The 19,688-nt window shown below is 48.1% G+C and overlaps 8 protein-coding genes across 8 annotated transcripts; 4 read left to right on the top strand and 4 right to left on the bottom strand.

Moving 5' to 3' along the window:
* Nucleotides 1–167: 167 nt before the first annotated feature.
* On the top strand, nucleotides 168–2,114 carry BKA55DRAFT_212762 (general substrate transporter). Its single transcript, XM_046185170.1, has 2 exons — nucleotides 168–527; nucleotides 595–2,114. The coding sequence occupies exons 1-2, from the start codon at nucleotides 307–309 to the stop codon at nucleotides 1,943–1,945; spliced, it is 1,572 nt and encodes a 523-aa protein (XP_046042602.1). The 5' UTR covers nucleotides 168–306; the 3' UTR covers nucleotides 1,946–2,114.
* A 902-nt stretch (nucleotides 2,115–3,016) lies between these two features.
* BKA55DRAFT_697029 (Six-hairpin glycosidase-like protein) lies at nucleotides 3,017–5,533 on the top strand (the record flags this gene model as incomplete). The annotated part of the gene is made up of 1 exon (XM_046200328.1): nucleotides 3,017–5,533. One exon carries the CDS (start codon nucleotides 3,017–3,019, stop codon nucleotides 5,531–5,533), a length of 2,517 nt encoding a protein of 838 aa, XP_046042601.1.
* Nucleotides 5,534–5,681: 148 nt separating this feature from the next.
* On the bottom strand, nucleotides 5,682–7,099 carry BKA55DRAFT_599188 (uncharacterized protein; the record flags this gene model as incomplete). Its single annotated transcript, XM_046196362.1, has 3 exons — nucleotides 5,682–6,112; nucleotides 6,157–6,924; nucleotides 7,063–7,099. The coding sequence occupies 3 exons, from the start codon at nucleotides 7,097–7,099 to the stop codon at nucleotides 5,682–5,684; spliced, it is 1,236 nt and encodes a 411-aa protein (XP_046042600.1).
* Nucleotides 7,100–7,454: 355 nt separating this feature from the next.
* On the bottom strand, nucleotides 7,455–9,662 carry BKA55DRAFT_667970 (uncharacterized protein; the record flags this gene model as incomplete). The annotated part of the gene is made up of 8 exons (XM_046197865.1): nucleotides 9,363–9,662; nucleotides 9,177–9,315; nucleotides 8,634–9,048; nucleotides 8,492–8,598; nucleotides 8,212–8,379; nucleotides 7,812–8,166; nucleotides 7,642–7,774; nucleotides 7,455–7,555 (listed from the first exon to the last, which is right to left on the bottom strand). Exons 1-8 carry the CDS (start codon nucleotides 9,403–9,405, stop codon nucleotides 7,455–7,457), a joined length of 1,461 nt encoding a protein of 486 aa, XP_046042599.1. The 5' UTR covers nucleotides 9,406–9,662.
* A 2,215-nt stretch (nucleotides 9,663–11,877) lies between these two features.
* Nucleotides 11,878–13,145, top strand: BKA55DRAFT_527098 (uncharacterized protein; the record flags this gene model as incomplete). Its single annotated transcript, XM_046188898.1, has 3 exons — nucleotides 11,878–12,183; nucleotides 12,247–12,315; nucleotides 12,375–13,145. The coding sequence occupies 3 exons, from the start codon at nucleotides 11,878–11,880 to the stop codon at nucleotides 13,143–13,145; spliced, it is 1,146 nt and encodes a 381-aa protein (XP_046042598.1).
* Nucleotides 13,146–13,851: 706 nt separating this feature from the next.
* Nucleotides 13,852–15,243, top strand: BKA55DRAFT_527068 (major facilitator superfamily domain-containing protein; the record flags this gene model as incomplete). The annotated part of the gene is made up of 3 exons (XM_046188896.1): nucleotides 13,852–13,976; nucleotides 14,052–14,688; nucleotides 14,743–15,243. 3 exons carry the CDS (start codon nucleotides 13,852–13,854, stop codon nucleotides 15,241–15,243), a joined length of 1,263 nt encoding a protein of 420 aa, XP_046042597.1.
* Nucleotides 15,244–15,319: 76 nt separating this feature from the next.
* Nucleotides 15,320–17,018, bottom strand: BKA55DRAFT_680811 (putative monocarboxylate permease). The gene is made up of 4 exons (XM_046198230.1): nucleotides 16,695–17,018; nucleotides 16,525–16,640; nucleotides 16,206–16,463; nucleotides 15,320–16,150 (listed from the first exon to the last, which is right to left on the bottom strand). The coding sequence occupies exons 1-4, from the start codon at nucleotides 16,847–16,849 to the stop codon at nucleotides 15,399–15,401; spliced, it is 1,281 nt and encodes a 426-aa protein (XP_046042596.1). The 5' UTR covers nucleotides 16,850–17,018; the 3' UTR covers nucleotides 15,320–15,398.
* Nucleotides 17,019–17,549: 531 nt separating this feature from the next.
* On the bottom strand, nucleotides 17,550–18,914 carry BKA55DRAFT_697022 (solid-state culture-specific protein-like protein; the record flags this gene model as incomplete). Its single annotated transcript, XM_046200327.1, has 1 exon — nucleotides 17,550–18,914. One exon carries the CDS (start codon nucleotides 18,912–18,914, stop codon nucleotides 17,550–17,552), a length of 1,365 nt encoding a protein of 454 aa, XP_046042595.1.
* Nucleotides 18,915–19,688: the final 774 nt, after the last annotated feature.

Here is a 19,688-nt window from a genome sequence, read left to right as displayed (position 1 = left end):
GTGATGGAAATTTCGGGGACGAGCCCCGACATTTATGGACAGTCATAATCCCTTCCGGGCTAGACCAACCCCGGACCCTACACCCCGCAGTCAGGGGCTTCGATCGTGTCTAGCGGAAAGTCAAACCCCGCATTCTGTAGCACACTAATCTAATCTCACAGAATCCAATCGACTTGAAGCAGGGACAGTTTGCAACTCACTCTCTACATACAACTTTCGGCTAATATATATCATCATGATCGTTCCTTTCTTTCTCCAGTCAGTCAGAATCCAATAGCCAAGCATCCATCACCAACAGCTAACACAATGGAGCCTGACACCAAGCCCAGCGTCGAGATGGTGGAGAGGGAAAAAGGGGACGCCTCCTTGGCTGTCAACCAGCACGATGCCACCTCCCTCACCTTGCTGCAGTCCCTCAAACAGAACTACAAGTCTGTCATCTTCAGTATTCTCATGGCAACTGGCCCCATGGCCTTTGGCTTCGATATTATCATTGTTGGTGTTGTCACAGCCTTCCCGGCCTTTCTGTAGGTTCCACCAATACGTTGCGATACATCCAAATGTCAGTAGAGCTGTTCTAATTCATCAAAACAGGCAGAGATTCGGCGAGCTTCAAAATGGAATGCCTATTCTGCCATCTATCTGGCTGTCTCTGTGGAATGCTTCAATGCAGATTGGTTTTATGATTGGTTCCGTTATTACCGGCTGGGTCGCTGATCGATTCGGCCGAAAGATTTCTATGATGACTGGATCTATCATCACTGCGGCCGGTATCGCGGTGGTATATGCATGCGACTTGAGCGACTCCATGGGCCATCGTCGCGGTACATTCCTGGCCGGCAAGATTGTTATTGGCATCGGCCTGAGCATGATGGCTACCAGCTGTATGACATACAATTCGGAAATCGTCCCTGTCAAGCTACGAGGTTTTGCCCTGTCTTTGTTCCAGTTCCAGCTCGTCTTTGGCCAGCTGATCGCCGCCGTCGTTGCTGGTAGCCAGATCCCTGACGGCTTTCAAAGAATGTCCTATCGCATCTGCTTCGCCACCCAGTGGGCCCTCGCTGGCACGGCCTTCATCTCGGCCCTGATTGTCCCCGAGTCTCCGGCGTGGCTCCTCCGAAAGAAGGACGAGGCCGGCGCCCGCAAGTCTTTTGGTTGGCTATACAAGCCTGTCCAGGTCGAGGCTGCCATGGTCGCCCTCCAGTCGACCCTCGAGCACGAGAGACAAGAGCAGGCCGACACAGCCGACGTCACCTGGTCAGAATGCTTCAAGGGCCAGAACTTTCGCCGGATGCGCATCATCATTTTCGCCAGTATCGTGCAGCAGTTCCATGGTGTCACCTTTGTCGCCAACGGCACCTACTTCATGATTATCGCCGGTCTCTCCCCAGAAAAGTCTATCATGGTCCTTGAGATTGCCTCTGGTCTGTCCCTGGCTGCTATCGTGATTTCTTGGTTCCTCGTCGACTACCTAGGCCGCAGACGTACCATAATGGGCTGCACAGCACTCTTGGCAGCAACCTGGCTCTCTGTTGGTATCGCTGGCTTTTTCTCGACTCAAGCTGCGCTGTGGTACATGGGTGTTATGATCAACCTGGTTATGGTCTTTTTCAACCTTGGTTCCGGACCAGTCATTCCGATCATTGCTTCTGAAACCTCTTCTGTCCGCCTCCGTGCCAAGGCCAACGCCATCGGTTTCATCTGCAACAGCTTCATGGCTTGGGTTTTCAACTTTTGCGTCCCTTACATTTTTAATTCGGACGAGGGCAATCTAGGTGGCAAGACTGGTCTCATTTTTGCTGCTCTGTCTGTCATTGCCTGGGTGGTCTTCTGGTTCGATCTGCCTGAGATGAAGAACCGCACCTATCTGGAGCTGGATGAGATGTTTGAGAACAAGGTCAAGACCCGCAAATTCCGCACATACCACTGCCAGGGTTCTTTTTGAGCAAGCTATTCGGATATGCAAGTTGAAACCAGGAGGACTAGGCTGTGTCTAAAGAAGGGAAGTTCTGTTCCTTGGAGCAGGGCTCAGTCTATAGGTCTTATTTCCTTACAACTAATTAGTTATCGACTTGACAATGCTTTATATATTGTGAAATAGTATCTCTATTCACCTACTGTCTCTATATAATTAATTATTTTCTTGCCTTACTCTGGTGTCAAAAGAGGAGTATCTGTCAATTATTGTTTACGCTCTTCTTGACGCTTCTTCCTCACCGCACTTTTCGTCAAGTTAAACATTTAGTTTAGCTTCCTACTTATTTCTGCAATAGTTCTTAAAGCTCTAGATGCCATAAACATGGGATAGTATACGTGAACAGTGTTGGGCTTGTGACTGAACGTATTTGGTGAAATTCACATACTATGGCGGGTTAAATGCACAAGACTTAGACAAGGCCAAGAACATGACAGAGAGATACTGCAAGCTGCAGATTATAACTGTTACTTTGGTAAGATAAAAGTAGATGGGGTAATGTGCCTGGGTATTTGTCCCTTACAAGAATGTGGCGCAGATCCTCTCGCTACAAGATAACGGATGGAGAAACTGCCGTTAATCGTTGGGGTTAAAACTCCAAAGCACGGTTTTTGTGCCCTAGTTGTTGTGTTCCAACCCAAAAGAGATAATGAGGGGCATCTGGGTCTGCAGAACTGTGGGGAAACCGGGGCTGTTCCCCGATTGTCAATCGCCCATGCGGTTTCGTTTATGGATGATTTCTCCCAGTGTTTTACCGACATGCCAACTCATATGACTTGTCTTGGACTCGGATCTCAGATTGACCCCTCAATCCGTCTTAAGATACTACACCTATTCCGGACTGGGTATCCCGACCTCGGCCTAAGCTTGTCACCTTCTGATCAGAGCTTTCGGTACATCTCAATACGAGATGTCTCAAGCCTAGGCTTCATCATGGAGACTTCCGTAGTTTTATCAAGTTCCTACGCCCTCATCAACGCCCTCTGCTCATGAACAAACTGCTACTCTTGAGTTTTGACCACTTCCGAAGCCATCCCCAACATGACTGTCGATTTTGAGACCTCGTGGATTTGGCACCCACATTGGACCGAGAAGCCAGAATCGTCCTCCGCGGGTGGTTTTGTCTATTTCCGCAAGTCCATCGACTTACAAGATATTCCTCGCGGCCCTGTCAAAATTGCTATAACCGCCGATACCAGATACAAGCTCTACATTAACAAGCAGGTGGTTCATACTGGTCCTGTCAAAGGAGATGGTCAGACATGGTTCTACGACGTCCTGGACATTCAGCCATATCTCGTCACTGGCAGAAACAACATCATCGTTCATGTTCTTCGGTTCTATCATGGGTCTCAAAATGCCCCGAGCTTTCCTAGGACCCCATTTCCAGGGTTATACATTAAGCACGACTCAGCAGGAGACGACCTGGATCAGCGAACAGTGGACTTTCAGACGGATGAGACATGGGAGACGGCTCTTGATACCTGCAGAGCTCTCCCCGCCAGTGGGAATTTCGATTTCTTCCTCCACGTCTTTGAAAGGGTTGACCAGCGGGAAAACGATGCGCTCATCTGGGTTGCGGCAAAGCCATATCGGTTCATGGTCAATTGGGGTCTTGCTGTACCCTGGAATCTGCGTCCTCGGATGATTCCATTTTCTCAGCTGGAACAACTTCATCTCACAGCGATCCACAATATCAGAAGCACACAGCCCCGGGAGACCTGGGAACGTCTTCTTGACCCAACCTTAGAGCATGAGACAGGCATTGCCCTGCCCAAAGGCACTGTACATCATGTCGAACTCGAGGTACCTTACCACACAACAGCCTATATCGACTTCCGTTTCGCCAGGCCGTCAACTGGTGGTAGTAAGCTGGACATTACCTGGTCTGAAGGTTATGAGGAACAACCTGTTAAGATACCTTTTGAGCGAAAGAAAGGAGACAGATCCGACACTTCAAAGTTCATTGTAGGGCCGAAGGACCAGTATATTTTCGGCGGCACGCAGTCAAATCAAGATTTACTTGACTACGGCATTGCAGAAGCCAATGATGAAACCTTCACTCCTTTTCACTTCCGAACATTTCGATACCTTGCCATGGATATTGAAGTTGCTCAAGATTCGGACCTAGTTCTTAATGGGATCAACATTGTCAAAACAAACTACCCCTTGGAGGTGTTGGCCACATTTCCCACAGTTGAGATTGAGAATGAAAATCCATCATGGTTCCACCAGCTCTGGGAGGTGAGCTTACGCACTTTGGAGAACTGTATGCACGACTGCTACGAAGACTGCCCATTTTTCGAGCAACTCCAGTACGCCATGGACACAAGAAGCTCTGCACTCTTCACCTATGCGATCTCTCGAGACGATCGCCTGGCACGCCAAGCAATTTTACAATTCTATAACTCTTTTCAGCCTAAAGTAGGTTTGACAGCAAGCCGTGCTCCTTGCCACCATCTACAGATTATTTCTCATTTCTCTCTTTTCTGGGTATGTATGGTTACAGACCATTACGAGCAGTTTGGTGATAGGGAATTTGTATCTGGATTCCTACCCGTCGTCGATGCCATTCTATACACTTTCGGTAGTCGTCTTGACCAAGAAACTGGCCTCCTCCGCGTTTCTCAATCAGCTGGCGACTGGAACTTTGTCGACTGGAGCGATGCATACAAACCTTTTGGAGTTCCACCCGCCGCAAATGATACTGGTTACCTGACCTACACGAATCAGTTGTTCGCTTATACTCTACAGAGGCTCAGTTCCCTCGAGTTGTGTCTGGGCAAGACATCACGCGCAGATGAACACAAACGCCAAGCTGGCTTGATCGTACAAGCTGTTAGAAGTCACTGCTTCGACGGTACCCACTTCACAGATGGTCTCGCTACACTGGCAAACCACAACCATTATAGCGAACATTGTCAAATCTGGGCAGTTCTATGTGGTGCGGTAACTGGCAAAGACGCCTTTGACCTTTTGAATCGCTCTCTTGCTTTGCAAGCGAAAGGGGAAGCAGAGCATGCGCACAAGTTCACCGAGGTATCTATAGCAATGGCGTTCTATAGTCTGAGGGCTTTGTCCCTGGTTGGTGATGAGGCATACGAAGCCCAATTCTTCAGTTTCTGGGCACCCTGGCGAAAGCAGCTTGAACTGCACATGACAACCTGGGTGGAAGACTACATCACGCAAAGATCAGATTGCCACGCATGGGGCAGCCTTCCTCTATACGAGTATACTGCCGAGGTTGCAGGATTCAAATTCGCCATGATCAATGGCGAGAGGGTGCTTATCTTCAAGCCGCGAGTGGGCCTCTTTAAGGCTTTCGAGGCCAAAATTCCAGTGGGTGGCACCTCACAACAGCCAGTGCTAGCTCGAGTTTCCTGGCAGAAGGATCAGAATAATGAGGTTGATCTAACTTTGTCTTGGGAGATTGAGGGTGAAGAGAAGCAGGAAGGAAAGCAGCTCCCTATCCATGTTATTCTACCTAACAGGCAGGAAGAGGTTCTGGGAACATTGAGTAACAAACAATGGAGAGTGAATTTAGGTAGCAAGGAGTGACTAAAGTAACAGACTTACTAGTCTATTAGTTAAATATACTACACATTCTTGCGTTAGTTAAAGGCAAGAGTGCTAGGTCTAGTGCTAGCATGATTTTTGTTTAGTTGCTGCATAACATCCTATTAACATTCCTGAATAATCTGTCCATCTATTGACTGGACTTCTCTGCTATATGTGCTCCTTCATCTTCCTTGACTACTTGAGTAAAGCTTGGGGGTGCGTCATCTTCATCTGGGGGCTGGATCCACGACTCGTTCCTTTGCAAATGAGATGGACCTGGTGCACCGTCAACTGCAGCTTCAGTTTCGGCTCTTTGGACCGAATCTTTCTCACCCAGCCGCCCTCGCTCGTCACTTGGCATCAGCAGCTTCAAGGGTACTGCCCCCAACGCGCTGAAGCTCTCTCCTGCTATCTCGCCTCTGACTTCCCATGTCAGCCTGTGAGAATGACGAATGTTGTATGTGGTGAAACTTGGGTCGAAGGGGAGGTATCCACCACCCGGTCGATGCGGAAATCCAGGCCTTAGTTGTCCAAGGCGCAAGTCAATCATGTCTCCAATATCGAGTGGAGGCCATTCGTCTGTACAAGGATATATATGTCTCCCTTAATTCTGCTAATGGCACTCATAAGACACAAGTCTATCTCCTCGCGTTTCTCCTTCGTATGGGGATATAGGGTTCCTTCGCAGATGACTTCGGTGCTGCTGGCAATTCGAATAGAAACTGATGTTAATTTGACCTTTTGCGGTATATCTCTAATGATTTCGCTTGTCCCGTTCAAGTCTGGAACTACACGTAATTTGAATGGGATCGGAGTAGGGTTGTCGAGTTGGATGACCGTTGGGACATCAACCAATAGATTATAGACAAACTCCGGTACACTTGAAGTGCTGAAAGACTGTTTCATCTTCTGAGAAAACGATAACTTGGCATCTTCCATACCTGGGACAAGGCGATAGCTCGACATGCTCTGACGGCTCTGTGAACCCTTAAGTCCAAATTCTGCGATGGGAGGGTCGGGACTTAAGTTTGCGACTTTAAACGGAAGGACAGCCTCAACCATATTGATATGACCCTGCCCGGTAATCCTCATGGTAGCCTTCAAGAAGTACTCGATGAAACCCTCGGTATTTCCAAGGGAGCGAAGTGTATATGTCGATGGTAGAATGTGGTCTGCTGCGCCCAAAGGTAAAAAGATCTCGTCCTGTCCTCCACCCTGCAAGTATCTCGGGTCGACATACTTTGGCAGAGTTATTGCAAATGGCCATATCTGCTCATCGCCGCCGCTTTCGATGTGGAGCGGTCCTTGAAAGATCTTTTGGGAGCAAGCAGACTCAGGGATGAGATTGAAACGGCCCCGGTAAGTAGATGTGTTATTTGCGCGATGAATTACTATTTTTGATTTGGACCTTCCAGATAGTGAAATTGTAACCGATGAGTCTGGACTCACGACAGGACTCTTTCGATATACAGAGCCAATAATCGTGTCGCCTGGGGAATATGAAGGCTGGTTTCCTTCAAGGCGGATACCCAGCCCTGGGGACATTGAGGGACCGGTCTGAGGCATTTTGTAGAGTATCAGGATGACGGCGAGTAGATAAGATGATGTCTCGTCTCATTTTATTTCAGGTAGAGAGTGAGAGTGTTCTCAGCCTAGTGGGGCGCAGTTGGCTGCGCCATTGCCTGGATTTGGTACCGACCGAGGCTAAGCACCGCATGTCATCCAATGGGCGAGGAGGCTGGGCTTTGTAATACAGATCTTGACCGTAAAGAGCTTAGAGCAGACTATCGTTGCAAGGATTATGGATAAATGAAGTGCATAAAGCGCATAACTTATGCTAAAATATAGATAAGGCATTAAAACAAGCTTCCCTACAGAGTACTCTAAAGTGAAACCAGGTCTACATATTCCGTCATGAGAATCAATGCTCGCAGAAATTCCACTCCACCCTCTCGAACCTCGATTCATCCTCTGCTTTGAATGATGTTCGCTCCTCCATCAGACTCAAGCGCAGCTTCTTAGCTTCTTCCAGATCAATTGGCCAATCCACATGATCAATCACCTTTTCAACGAGCTCAGGTGGCAATTCGCCAGTGCCGGAATCCAACCCGAGTGAGTCGTCCACCAGTGCTTCTGCTGCGGCGGTACGTTGGAGGTGCTGATGATGGGAATTGCTGGGTCGACAAGGAATAGCGCTAGGATCTTTCTATGACCCGGTTCCATAGGGTCAGCTAGTTTGAACTGCGAAACATGGTGCTGTAGGACATTGGGGAAGAACAGAACCAATATCTTGAAATATACTCCCTCCCAGGGTGATATCAAAGGTTCGCTCAATGGGATTATGCCTGTATTGCTCGTAGGAGATCTCGGCAGCCAAGTCTTCCTTATCAGCGCAGGTCCGGAAATCCAAAGTGCAATCGGTAATGTTCTCGCTGTCATAGTAATAGAGGGCCGTGCTGACAATATGCTCATTTAGCAGGCCCTCGGTATGCCACGAACCCCCTCTGTACTCAGGATTCTCAGGCGTGAGGTGAATATTAGCGAGCTTGACGATGACCTGGATTTGATTGCTACCGTTGAAGAACCCATTTGCTTTCACCTCTGAAGGTTGAATCCTCATATGGTCCTTTGCGCTTGGGTCGGCGTCAGGGAGCTTGGCAGTATGTGTTGATGCAAACTAAGCATCATCTAGTTTTCTGCGTTCTGGATTCGTCTTATAATCCTCTGCCTTCTCTGTGCCCAGTTCGTAATAATCCGGCTCACAATCATCTTCCTCACCGTCTGCCAGCATTTCTTCCCAGGACTCGACGTCATATCTAGGCTCTTCATCCTTACCAATAGGACGCCTCCATGGAGTACAGCCGTAGCCGTCCTAGATGTCACAGAGATCAGGGCAGGGGCACTCTTCATAGTCAGCCTCAGTTGATGTAAGACGGCACAGAGAAGGAGTCTTCCCACTCATAAATGATGTCCCAAGTTGGTAATGACTTTTTGATGAACTGTTCAATGATGGGATAGAGATGGGCATGTTCCTGTGGATGAAGGTTGTTGATGTAACTCGCGATCTTGGCTTTGCCCGTGTCGGGAGATCAAGATCAACATCGCATGGCGACCATTGAAACTTGTTGGACAGCACGACGACCTCGTCCTCAAAGAAACCGCCTTCTCCAATGATGTGCGTCGTCTGCTCAGAACCCGGTGCGCGCAGTACGACGCCGGTACCACAAGAGGCAAAGGCATTATCTACGTCGATGACCCTGTCATCAAGGACCCTGGAGCGGCCATAGATCAGTGGCCATAAAGAAGGATGCACAAGATCCGGGACTTGCTCTTTGGAGTTGGGATGCCAATCTTTAAACTCTGGGGGGATGTCTTCCAACGGCCTGACACCCTCCTGGAGAGCTTTACTCAGCCCAGGTGTCAGTATACGGTCCGATTTGATAACGGCGGTGGTATAGTCATAAACAGGCATGAAACCAGTCTTTTCGTACAAGTCTGCTTTGTTTCGCAGCTCACTGATACACTGTGTAACTATCAGTATTCTGGCATCAAGAACACCGGAGTTCAACTTTGACTTACCGCATCGGCCATAACGGAGGTAAAGCCAGCATGCTTCCGGTACGATGCTCAGTCCATTTCCAACGCCTCTTTCTTCCACTTGCTGGAAATCTCATCGTCTCGAACCTTATGCCACCACTCCGGCTTATCAGACAGCTCATTGATAAGCTTGAGCATGCAAATCTCGCGGATAAGTGAGATGACAGCTCGGGAGAGTGATGATCCTGGGTTCTATAGCCTCTTTACTTGGTGATCCGCCCAAGTTGACTACTTCTTCTGGTAACATGTCCTCCTTTGTCTGTGTGGCCATCCATGCCTTAAACTTCGCTGGCAGTGTTAAATCCCGAAGAGCGAGGTCCGGTCGCTCCACATCGTATCCTCAGGGCCAAGGTCAAACGGGGGTTCCACTTAGTTCAACCACGCATTGACCAAAATACCAAAACTCAGTTCCTAGCCCCCCGGTTGCACGTTGTTTTAAAGAGGGAACCCATTTGAACTTTCTTACCTAGGGTGTGATGTTGGGGAAAAGGCCCCCACTGGTATACTGGAGGATCATGGAAATCCTTTTGCTGGTCATGTAATTCAATATACCATCAGTGAATGGTACTCCCTAACGTATGTTGATTATTGCAATCCATATGCGGTCCTCCAGTGTTCGAGTGTAAGTTTCAGGGTCGTGCCGTTGCAACCTCTACCTGCGGGTCTTTACTAATCTGTGAGAGGAAACTACCGAGATCGCCTCGAATATGTAATGATTTGTACTTGGAATCCACTTTCCGAATAATGAACTTCCAGATATCGGTTAGATCCGAGGTGGTCTGCGTTAATTATGTTAATGCAAGCTGATATATATATTAAGACTAGGCCCAGGAGTTTAACAATTCTTCACATGCCCTCTCTTGATATGGTATCTCGTATAAGGATTAAGTATTAATTGCTAATATGTAAACCCGTGTAATCTGGATATATGTTGAACGTGTGTAAAACGGGAATGGTTTCCAAGAAAGCAAATTGCACGCAAATGAAGTGACTAAGAAGTATAGCAGCTGTGACAAAAAATCAATAAGTGGGGATTGTTGCAAGACAGAAGAAGAGTGAGAGAACTGCAAGTAAAATGGCCGAAAGCATAACGATATCACTAAGAATTGAGCGCACATGAAACATAAGAATCAGAAGAAAGGCTCAAATTCTGGTAAGATTTACTAGAGTGCTAGATTTCTGGGTAAAAATGTCAGGCAAGCGCATGACAGAACAGTATGATGCTGCGAAGGATTTAATTTAATACCAATAATACTGTTACTTTTCTTGGATTTGAGGGTTTCTCACATGTCTGTTATCTCGTCTTTGATCCGAACTTGGGAGTCTGACTCATGACTTGTAGCCACACAGATGTAAATCCTACTATAAGAATACGCCCCTGACTTGTAGCGGTTAACAAGGCAGCCGAGAAAGCCAAATTATAATAGATATTATTGGAACCCTCTCTGAGCTATTAATAGCCGGTAAAAACGCTGTCTGGAAGAGTTATGTCACAATAAAATGCACTTATGGCGGATTAGATAAAGATGATATTTACAAACTAAAGCTAACTTCCAAGAATCAAAACGAGACTAGCAAGCCAGGAGTTTATAAATTGAGTTCTCTTACTCTACCCGTGGGCTAACTCCATAAGTAATTCCTGCTCCCCGATGTTAAAAAGATCATGGGAACGGTGGGTTAGGCATATAATTGGCACCGCTTGCTAAGTCCTGCTGATACTTCTCCCACTCGGCGCTGCATGTTTTGCACTCTTTCTAATCCTGATACTCGTAATCCCATGGCCAGTCCTTGTTTTCATTGTTTTTTGTCTCATCGCATATGTCCTGGTTGCATACTGAGGCTTTGTGGCACGTCCTGATCTGGTACTCGCTGCTGATTGATTGATGCCAGCGCTTGCAGGCTTTGTTTATATTCACGATAAAACACCTGACTGGAGAGGTTTCTGAAGATTGAGTATTAGCCGTGTTTCTTGGTGTTGGTCGTTGGATGTAGTCTGAATATCGCAGGCTCATATCATTGACTCACAGACCCCTCGCATCATACAAACAGCAAATTGGCTAATGGCAGTGCCCTTCCCGCCGAGCAGCTATCCACATGATCAATGAGCGGCTGCTTAGCATCAGCAACATGCCAAACTGAATGTCAAATAGGGAGAATCCTAGCTCATGGAAATTATAGCAAGTTCAATGTTACGGATGTATTAAAGTCGAAGGCTTGATCAGTTATGTGCATAGCCTTGGTGTAGCCTCCATCCTCTATACTAAGCTGCCTCTACTGTTTTGACGGCCTCTTGTAAGTCTCTGTGTTCTCCTCTCTCTTCTCTATGGCACTACTAACGCCCTGGATGCCTTGGCTACTTACATATATCTAGAAACGGCGCAGGAGAGCCGTATCTGCTGAGGTTCTTAAGGTTCAGGTGCTTACCTGTGAACTAGGTGATAGAGTTGGGTACTTTAGTGAGATTAGATATGATCAAACTCCGAGAGGATGGTGACAGAAGACCTATTAGTAGGAATGGGTGTATATCTATTAATTAAACAGAACAGTTTATAGGCTTATTTGGTTTCAAGGAGATGTGACTTGGCGTTGGCACGTGTAGGCAGAGTAAGCACAGCTGTAGTGGATTATAGAAACCCCGAAAAAGGAGACATGCTTCTATATAATAGCTCACTTTCCCCGAAGGATTTCTCTGCCACTCTCATTTCATTATTGTTATTCAAAACTTTCCCCTCGCTTCATTAGACACCATGGCTGACAACTTTACTTCAATCCCAATTCTTGACTACTCATGCTCTCAGTCTCCTACTACTAAACCCAAATTTCTATCCGATCTCCGAGCTGCTCTAGTCAAAGTCGGCTTCTTTCAGATCATAAACTCGCCTTTGCCACTCCAGTTGCAGCAGGATGCCTTGCGCCTATCAGCACAGTTCTTCAATCTTTCAACAGATGAAAAACTTCAGATAGAGAATATCCACAGCAGACATTTTCTTGGGTATAGCAAGATCAACAGCGAGAGCACTGCTGCGCAAACGGATCATAATGAGTCCATTTTGGTATGCCTTCCCTCATTCATTATCACATTAAACATTTCTGACATGCTCTTGGCGAGTTTCTAGATGGGCCCCGATCTTCCCGCCCTGGGGCCAAATGAGCCGATCTACCTCAATGTGCAAGGACCAAACCAGGTATGAATAGATGATCCCCAGACGAAGTTTAAGGCGACTGCTGACTATCCTTCTCGCAGTGGCCTGAAGAAAGTTCAGTGCCAGGCTTTCGGGAAGTTTTTAAAGTCTATTACTCACAGATTCAAGACTTTTCTGTGGAGTTTACGGCATTGGTAGCAGAAGCACTAGAAATGCCCAAGGTGACATTGCCGGCGCTTCTCGGACAGCCAACATCTAGCCGCTTGAAAGCTACCAGATATTTGCCGCCATTCGTGAATGCAGCTGCACAGGATGGAAGTCATGGTATCGGCCCGCACAAAGATGGCTCCTTTATGACATATCTGCTCCAGGACGGCAAACACAATTGTCTCGAGGTTCAAAACAAGTCTGGAGATTGGGTTCCCGTCCCCCCAGTGCCTGGAGCATTGGTAGTCAACATTGGTCGCTTGTTAGAAATTATCACTCAGGGAGTCTGTGTTGCAACAACCCACCGCGTCGTTCTAAGGTCAGAGGCCTTCCTAGATGGCGACGGGAAGACTCTAGGCCCCAGAGTCTCTATACCCTTCTTCCAATTCGTGAACCCTCGTCTTATGCAAGAGGAGCTCACTGTTGATGTCCCACTACACATAAAGGACCTGGCACCTGACAAGATTGTGGCCTCGGATGCAGAGACGTTCTACTCGGGACTATTCGACAATTGCATTGGGGACAACGTCTTCGTGAATCACCTCACGACCTTCCCAAAGGTTGGAGAGAGATGGTACCCCGACTTGTTGCGACAAGCGCGAGAGAAGCAGGCAGAATCGAAGCGGCTGGATCAGCAGAGACGGGCAGATGAGCAACGCGGCTAAGGAAGGGCAGGAAGGTATCTGAGGTGAAGTGACCTCGCCCGATGAGGCAATAGTCCGATAGAGTCAATCGTTTCAACACGTAAACCTTGCCACTATGTGAAAACATCTCAAGATGAGAGAAAACAAAGGCTGCGCCATTTACGTACGTTGAATTGTAACACAAGACCATGAGATGGAGATCAAGGCAACCTTGCATGCCTGTGTCGTTGTCTTTGTGAAGGCGTAATAAAGCCATATCCACAATGACAACAACCTGTTCAATGTAATATTCTATATGTACACTCCCTCTGCAAGTAAGCGGCGTGGCTACCCCAGCCATCAGCAAGGGTAGTACCGATACTACCTACCACCTTAATTACTCGACAGCAAAAGAACCAGGACAGTCCCAGATCCCTGCATGAGATTCGTCACCCAAAGTGAATAAGCTCACATCATCTCAATACTACACACACTCAAACTTGTGCCTCAATTGAGTGATGCAAGGGTATCAATGTCTACGGATGATTACATCATCTCTCGGCGTGGGGGGTTTGCGACAAGTTCTTTTTCGTAATGAAAAGTCTCATCCACCTTCTGTAACCCAAATGTGATAATCCATGAATACCGCATTCTTGGTAATTGTAAACTAATTTATCCGCCCACCATATCTGCAGCGTTTCATCCGTTCCTTGCTTCAGCAACAGCTGAGATTTATTACCGCAATTCAATGGGATTACAGGCCGAAAGCAATAGAGAATCTGACTCTCCAACCGAGACAGTGCAAAATGCCCCGAGTGCTTTGCCCGTACCGCCAGACGGAGGGTATGGTTGGGTACAAGTCTTAGTAGCCCAGTAAGTCCTGAATGTTGGTATGTGTTTCTGCACATGCACATGAGTCTGTCAAAATACTGATAGGGTAATGCGTAGTCTAGAGGTGTTCAATACATTTGGATACAGTTACAGCTTTGGAATCTTTGAACAATATTACCATCATGAACTTGGTTTTAGCTTATCGTCGACATCTTGGATAGGAAGCATTCATCTCTTTCTTCTCTTTGTCCTTAGCACAGCTTCCGGTCGTCTGTTTGACGCAGGATACTTTCGTCACCTTCTCGTCGGCGGATCGTTTCTTCAGGTACTTGGACTATTCATGGCATCGATAAGCACTGAGTACTGGCAGCTCTTCCTCTCTCAGGGGGTCTGTAGCGGCATCGGGGCTGGGCTGGCGTATTGTCCAGTCATGGCTTGCGTGTCGACGTACTTTACCAAGAGGCGGGCTTTGGCCATTGCAGTTGTCACAAGCGGTTCTGCTACTGGTGGTATCATATTCCCTATCATCGCCCAGCAAATGCTGTATATCCATGGATTTCCCTGGACCATCCGTTGTATGGCATTTGTGGTTCTATTCAACGCCGTTATAGTGGTAGCCTTAGCCAAAGAGCTCCTCTTACCTCGCAAAAGTGGCCCATTCTTCGAATGGGCTGCTTTTAAGGAAGTGCCCTTTGTTCTTTTTAGTTGTGGATCATTTCTCATACTTTGGTCCGTATTCATTGGCCCCAACTATGTAAGTCACTACACTGAACGGTGTAACTCCACGATGCCTACTGACAAATGCTAGATCAATCATTACGCGGCGTCCGTGATTGGTATCAGTAATGAGACTTCATTGACAATGCTGCTTACGCTGAATGCCCTAAGCTGTCCGGGACGAATCATACCCTCCCTTGTGTCAGACGCATTCTTCGGTCCTTTTCGGACTCTCATTCCACTCATGCTTTCGGCGGCTGTGCTTTACATCGGATGGTTCGGCGTCAAGGACCTCCCGAGTGTATTCGTCTTTGCAAGCCTCTTCGGATTTGTTTGCGGTGGTATACAGACTGTAGGCATGGCCGGTCTGCCAAGTCTGACAAACGATCATAGTAAGATGGGCACGCGGATGGGAATGATCCTGACCATGTGCTCATTTGCGGCGCTGACAGGTCCGCCCATTGCAGGCAAGTTGATTGAGCACGGGGATGGTAGGTATATTTACATGCAAATATGGGGAGCTTGCTCAATGGCTGTGGGTGCAGCCTTTATTTTTGGCGCATACAAAAGTCGACCAAAGGGAGAAAACTAGAGCTGGTAGATAAATAGTAGTCGATGATAGTGAGAGGTACTCGCAAGAAATAGAAAGGATGTGATGGAGCAGAAAAGTTCAATGTATTTTAGAAGTACATATAAATAACGACTGCTCAACGTTGTCGCTACTAGCTACGACAACAATCTGACTATTCAAGGTGATTTGGACGTCTTGTAATGAACATACATCATAAGGACAGATCCGCCCAACATGCAACATCCGTTGAAAACCTGGCTCTTCCAGAAACTTCCTACTTCAATATCGTTCAAGGCGGACGTGACTGGGAACCCAATCAAGGTTCCAAGTGCCGCCGCAGCTGATGATATTCCCATTCGCGTACCGACAAGTTCCGGATTTGGTGATAGACGAGGAACAAGGATGGGGTAGATCACGGAGAGAGGTCCCATGAACAGAGCGATGAGCACAGCCCAGACGATAGTGGAGGCGATAGTGTCAACACCGATCCATCCAAAGAACAAAATACTGGAAACAAATGCGAATCCAGCCATAGTCAACGATGGGCCAAACCTGTTTGACATGGGGACCGCCAGGTAACGACCAGGTATAGTCGAGGCATTGCAAATGACCAAGACATAAAAGGACAGCTCGGAGCTTGCACCAGCCTTAAACTGCGCATAGAGCGGAAGTAAGAAAAAGGGTACCCAGTACGCAACCCACATGAGAAACAAGGCCAGGCAAAATGCCATAAAGGCGGGATCACGGAAAGCCGTTGGGTCCAGCAGAGAGCGCACTTTGTGAGAAACCTGACCTCTGGTGGCTGGCAGCATGATGGCCAAGGCTCCGATGAGCTCAGCGAGGGTGACAAACCCCAGAACGCGTGTAGTCCACGCAAACCCGATCCTTGGCTGAAGATTCGTGAAAATGATGGGGTAGATAATGCCGCCTGCAAGATTCAATCAGTTTGTGCACACAATATGATTGGGGAGAGATGTGCATACCAACAGCTGTCCCCGACGTAGCAAAGAAGACTGCCAAAGCACGACGTCGTTCGAACCTGGAGGCAACGAGGGAAATGCTGGGTACATAGAGGATTGCACTGCCAATGCCGACGCAGACTCCCTGGGCTAGGAGGACCTGATAATAGCGATGCGCCAAACTCAACATCATGACGCCGAGGACTGTGATGAGGGTTCCAATAAGGAGGAGCTCTCTGAAATATCCTCGATCAAAGATTGGACCGGTCACAACGCCTCCCACTATAGTTCAGAATTGTTAGCGCCAGATATCAATAAGGCTTGCTCTCATGATGTAACTCACTAATGAGAATAACACCTTGTAGGGTTCCAACCCAAGCGATGTCGGTCGAGGGTGTAGATGCCAGCATGACTGTCTCATAGTACTTTTCGTAGGAGCCGTATGCGCTCAAGAGACCCCTTCACCAGTAAGCAATCGGACACATTGAATGCGGCATGGACGGACAAACTCACCATGTTGCTGTGTATATGAGAAAAGCTCCCACGACTTGCATCCAGGCATCAAAGCCCTCATGCTTATCCTGCACGGCATTCTGATATCTGTCTGGTTCGACTGCGGTTGAGGCCTCTGGAGGACCTTGAGATTTGGGCGTTGAAGGGGACACCATGCCAAGTTGATTCGACCGGGACGCGGTAAGAATGTAGTACCTATTGGGAGGAGCTTCGTCTGGAGATGCGTTGATAGATGGACTGAAGGAAAGAGGATGAAATCAGGTATCGGTAGGTATTGGAGGAGTGGCAGAGAGAGTTGGAACAAAGAGAAAACGAAATGAAAAGGGAAAGGAACGCGTGACGCGCCAACAGCAGCCAGGCAGGTAGCCAATAAGACGATGCTGATTCGCCATTCTGTAGGACAAGGAGATCTGCATAACCCCGCCCCTATTCCCGCATGGGTCCCCAGGGATTTAGCCATTTTTATGCATATGGCGTACCCCGCATCGTGACTCAAAAATACGAATAAGCTACCTTGATTTATGACTCATGATTACCTCGCCGTTTTTGATGTACCGTATTTATGCATGCAGTGAGAGAACAGTGGGGATGTCTGACGAGTCTCAGGCGGACGTGGGGTTTTTTTACAGGGCTCTACGCCTAGGCACGGGCCGTGTCACCGGATGAAGTTCCCGGGCATGAAGTCTCCGGACACTACCGTACTACGGCACGGGAGATTACAAGTGGCACTAATGCATCTTGCTACGGCAGTCACTGCAAGGGTCTAAGGCTGACTATATCTTATCTGCATTTTTATGATGAGCTCGATCTGTATACGAACTGCAGTTGATCCAAGGCGATGTCCAATTGCATTCTTTAATGACCGAGCGTGGCAAATGCTTTGATCCTCTGTGCAAGCTGCCCCAGACGCACCTGATCCTCGGCTGCGACAATGACGGTTGTAACACTGCTCTGCGCCCCCTGTTCATGGCACCAGCCTGCAATAATGATCCTTCCCTCTTCTAGCTCGGTACTGAATATCTCCCGAAACTGGGTCAAGCTCAGATTGATGAACAACGGGAAAAATACAGCAGCGTCGTTGAAGCCCCGCGTAACGCTGAAAAATCCCTTCAGAAATCCCAACGGGTGAGATCCAGTGACACGTATATTCAGATCAATCACCAAGTGGTTTCCCTCCGAATCGGTCATGATGTCCGCTCCCAGGGGGCCATAATACCCAAGGCGGTTCATGTATGCGGCGATCTTCTTGGCGATAGGCAGATACTCGGCCTTGAGACGTGACTGTTGAGAGTAGTCGATATGTCCACCATCCCAGTGGCCATCCTCAGAGACGAATTGATCACAACAGGAAGTCAAGATTGGCTCTCCGTTTTGAGGCAAAAACAAGGAAATGGCGAGAGCGGAGCCAGGAACAGTTTCCTGCACGACAATGCTTGTAGGGTGTAGATGGCTATTGGAGTCGTTTAGCTGGACAAGCATGTGATCCACTTCCTTTCGGAGTATCTCCAGGCTTCCGGACCTATCGGACTCATTCCGAATGAGGAAGGTTCCCTGGCCGGAAAGGGCCTGGGGAAGCTTGACTACAAACGGAAGGCTCTTTTTCTCGATGCAAGAGAGCATCCGAGCGACTTCGTTGGCTCGAAGCTGCGGATCAAGAACCTGCTTAGAATCCAGGTGAGTGTCGATCACCGCGGAGGGTGGCGTAGGTAAGCCCGAGAACACCAAGTCCCGCTTGGAGAGTGCCCGGTAGTGAGATTCAAGCGGAACCGCCGCAGGCAGATGCTCGAGACAGTCCATTGGATTGGCAAGGCCGAGCTTGGCCGCCTCGGGGATCACGACATCTGAAGGATTACGCACGTAGGTGACTGTCGGCCGCTGATGCTCGCAGATCTGCTGCATGACATCTTCAGTGTCCACTCGTGGCTGCAGATCCACGTCGTCTCTGCCTGGTCCGTCCAGGTCAAACATGATGAGGTTCATCTTGCCTGCAATGATGCCAAACAGCTGGGGAACAACCTGGGCAAAGATACGGGCCTGGATGCCGCTATCCTTGTGAGACAGAGGGTCTTGGTAGGCATACTTCTTGCAGATAGGGATTCCTCTCGTCATCTGAACTTGCACTGTTGGGATCGTGTAGCAGAGATGGATCTCGGCTTCGTCACCAGGGCTCAGTGCGTAGAGCTCCTTGAGCGTCGAGTCGAATTCAATGGTTGAAGACATGGTTCTGAGAGTGGTGTGTGCTGAGATGTAAGATCTTACTGCGGATGCCGCTTTAGAGATGGAGATGATGAAGTTGGTCTTGTCTTATAGCCGTCAAATTACGACATGAGGTTTCGTGAATGTTGTCATATACTAGGTCCATACGTTTGCCGGAAAGATGACCCGCAGCTCACACCTAATGGTCAGGAACACGGTTTGCATATACGCTTATGGTAGGAGGTCTGATATCCAATTGTGAGATGTAGACCCTCGTACAGGTACTTCGTGTAGACTTGACTCTCGCGTACACTGTTGGCCTATCCTTTTGGCTTGAACTGGAATATATCTGCCGCGTTTCAGTGCGGAGAGAACCCGGTCTGTCAGTAGTCAGAATGCTGCGTCATAGCCTTACTCAGATCAGCCTGTAACACCAACTGATTTGACTTATCATACAATGATAACGTCCATCTCACGCACCTTGAGCCTCCGTGTGTTATATCTGACGTTGCGTCGGTGGGTTACAATCGATGCATGTCAGATACGGTGGAGATGCTCTACTGCAAGAGAGTAGCAGTGGCGGCAACTATGCGTGATCAAGCCTTGCATAGTTTGATCTCTTGGCATAAAACTCCAAAAGAAGCAGAATTGAGTAATTTCTCGATCTACAGGGATAGGGTAGTGTTGCCACGGCAGAAAATGAATGCCACGTATGTATGTTTACGGGTGAAGAATGTGAAAATTTTGCATCTGGTGAGTTGGGAGCTATACGGGATCTGCGTTATTTAGTTCATAAGC

This window comes from Fusarium redolens, assembly GCF_020744475.1.
Source record: "Fusarium redolens strain MPI-CAGE-AT-0023 chromosome Unknown BKA55scaffold_25, whole genome shotgun sequence".
In the NCBI taxonomy this organism is placed as follows: Eukaryota; Fungi; Ascomycota; class Sordariomycetes; order Hypocreales; family Nectriaceae; genus Fusarium; species Fusarium redolens.
The sequence above is the reverse complement of the archived record's forward strand: the minus strand, read 5'-3'. Positions and strand labels throughout refer to the sequence as shown.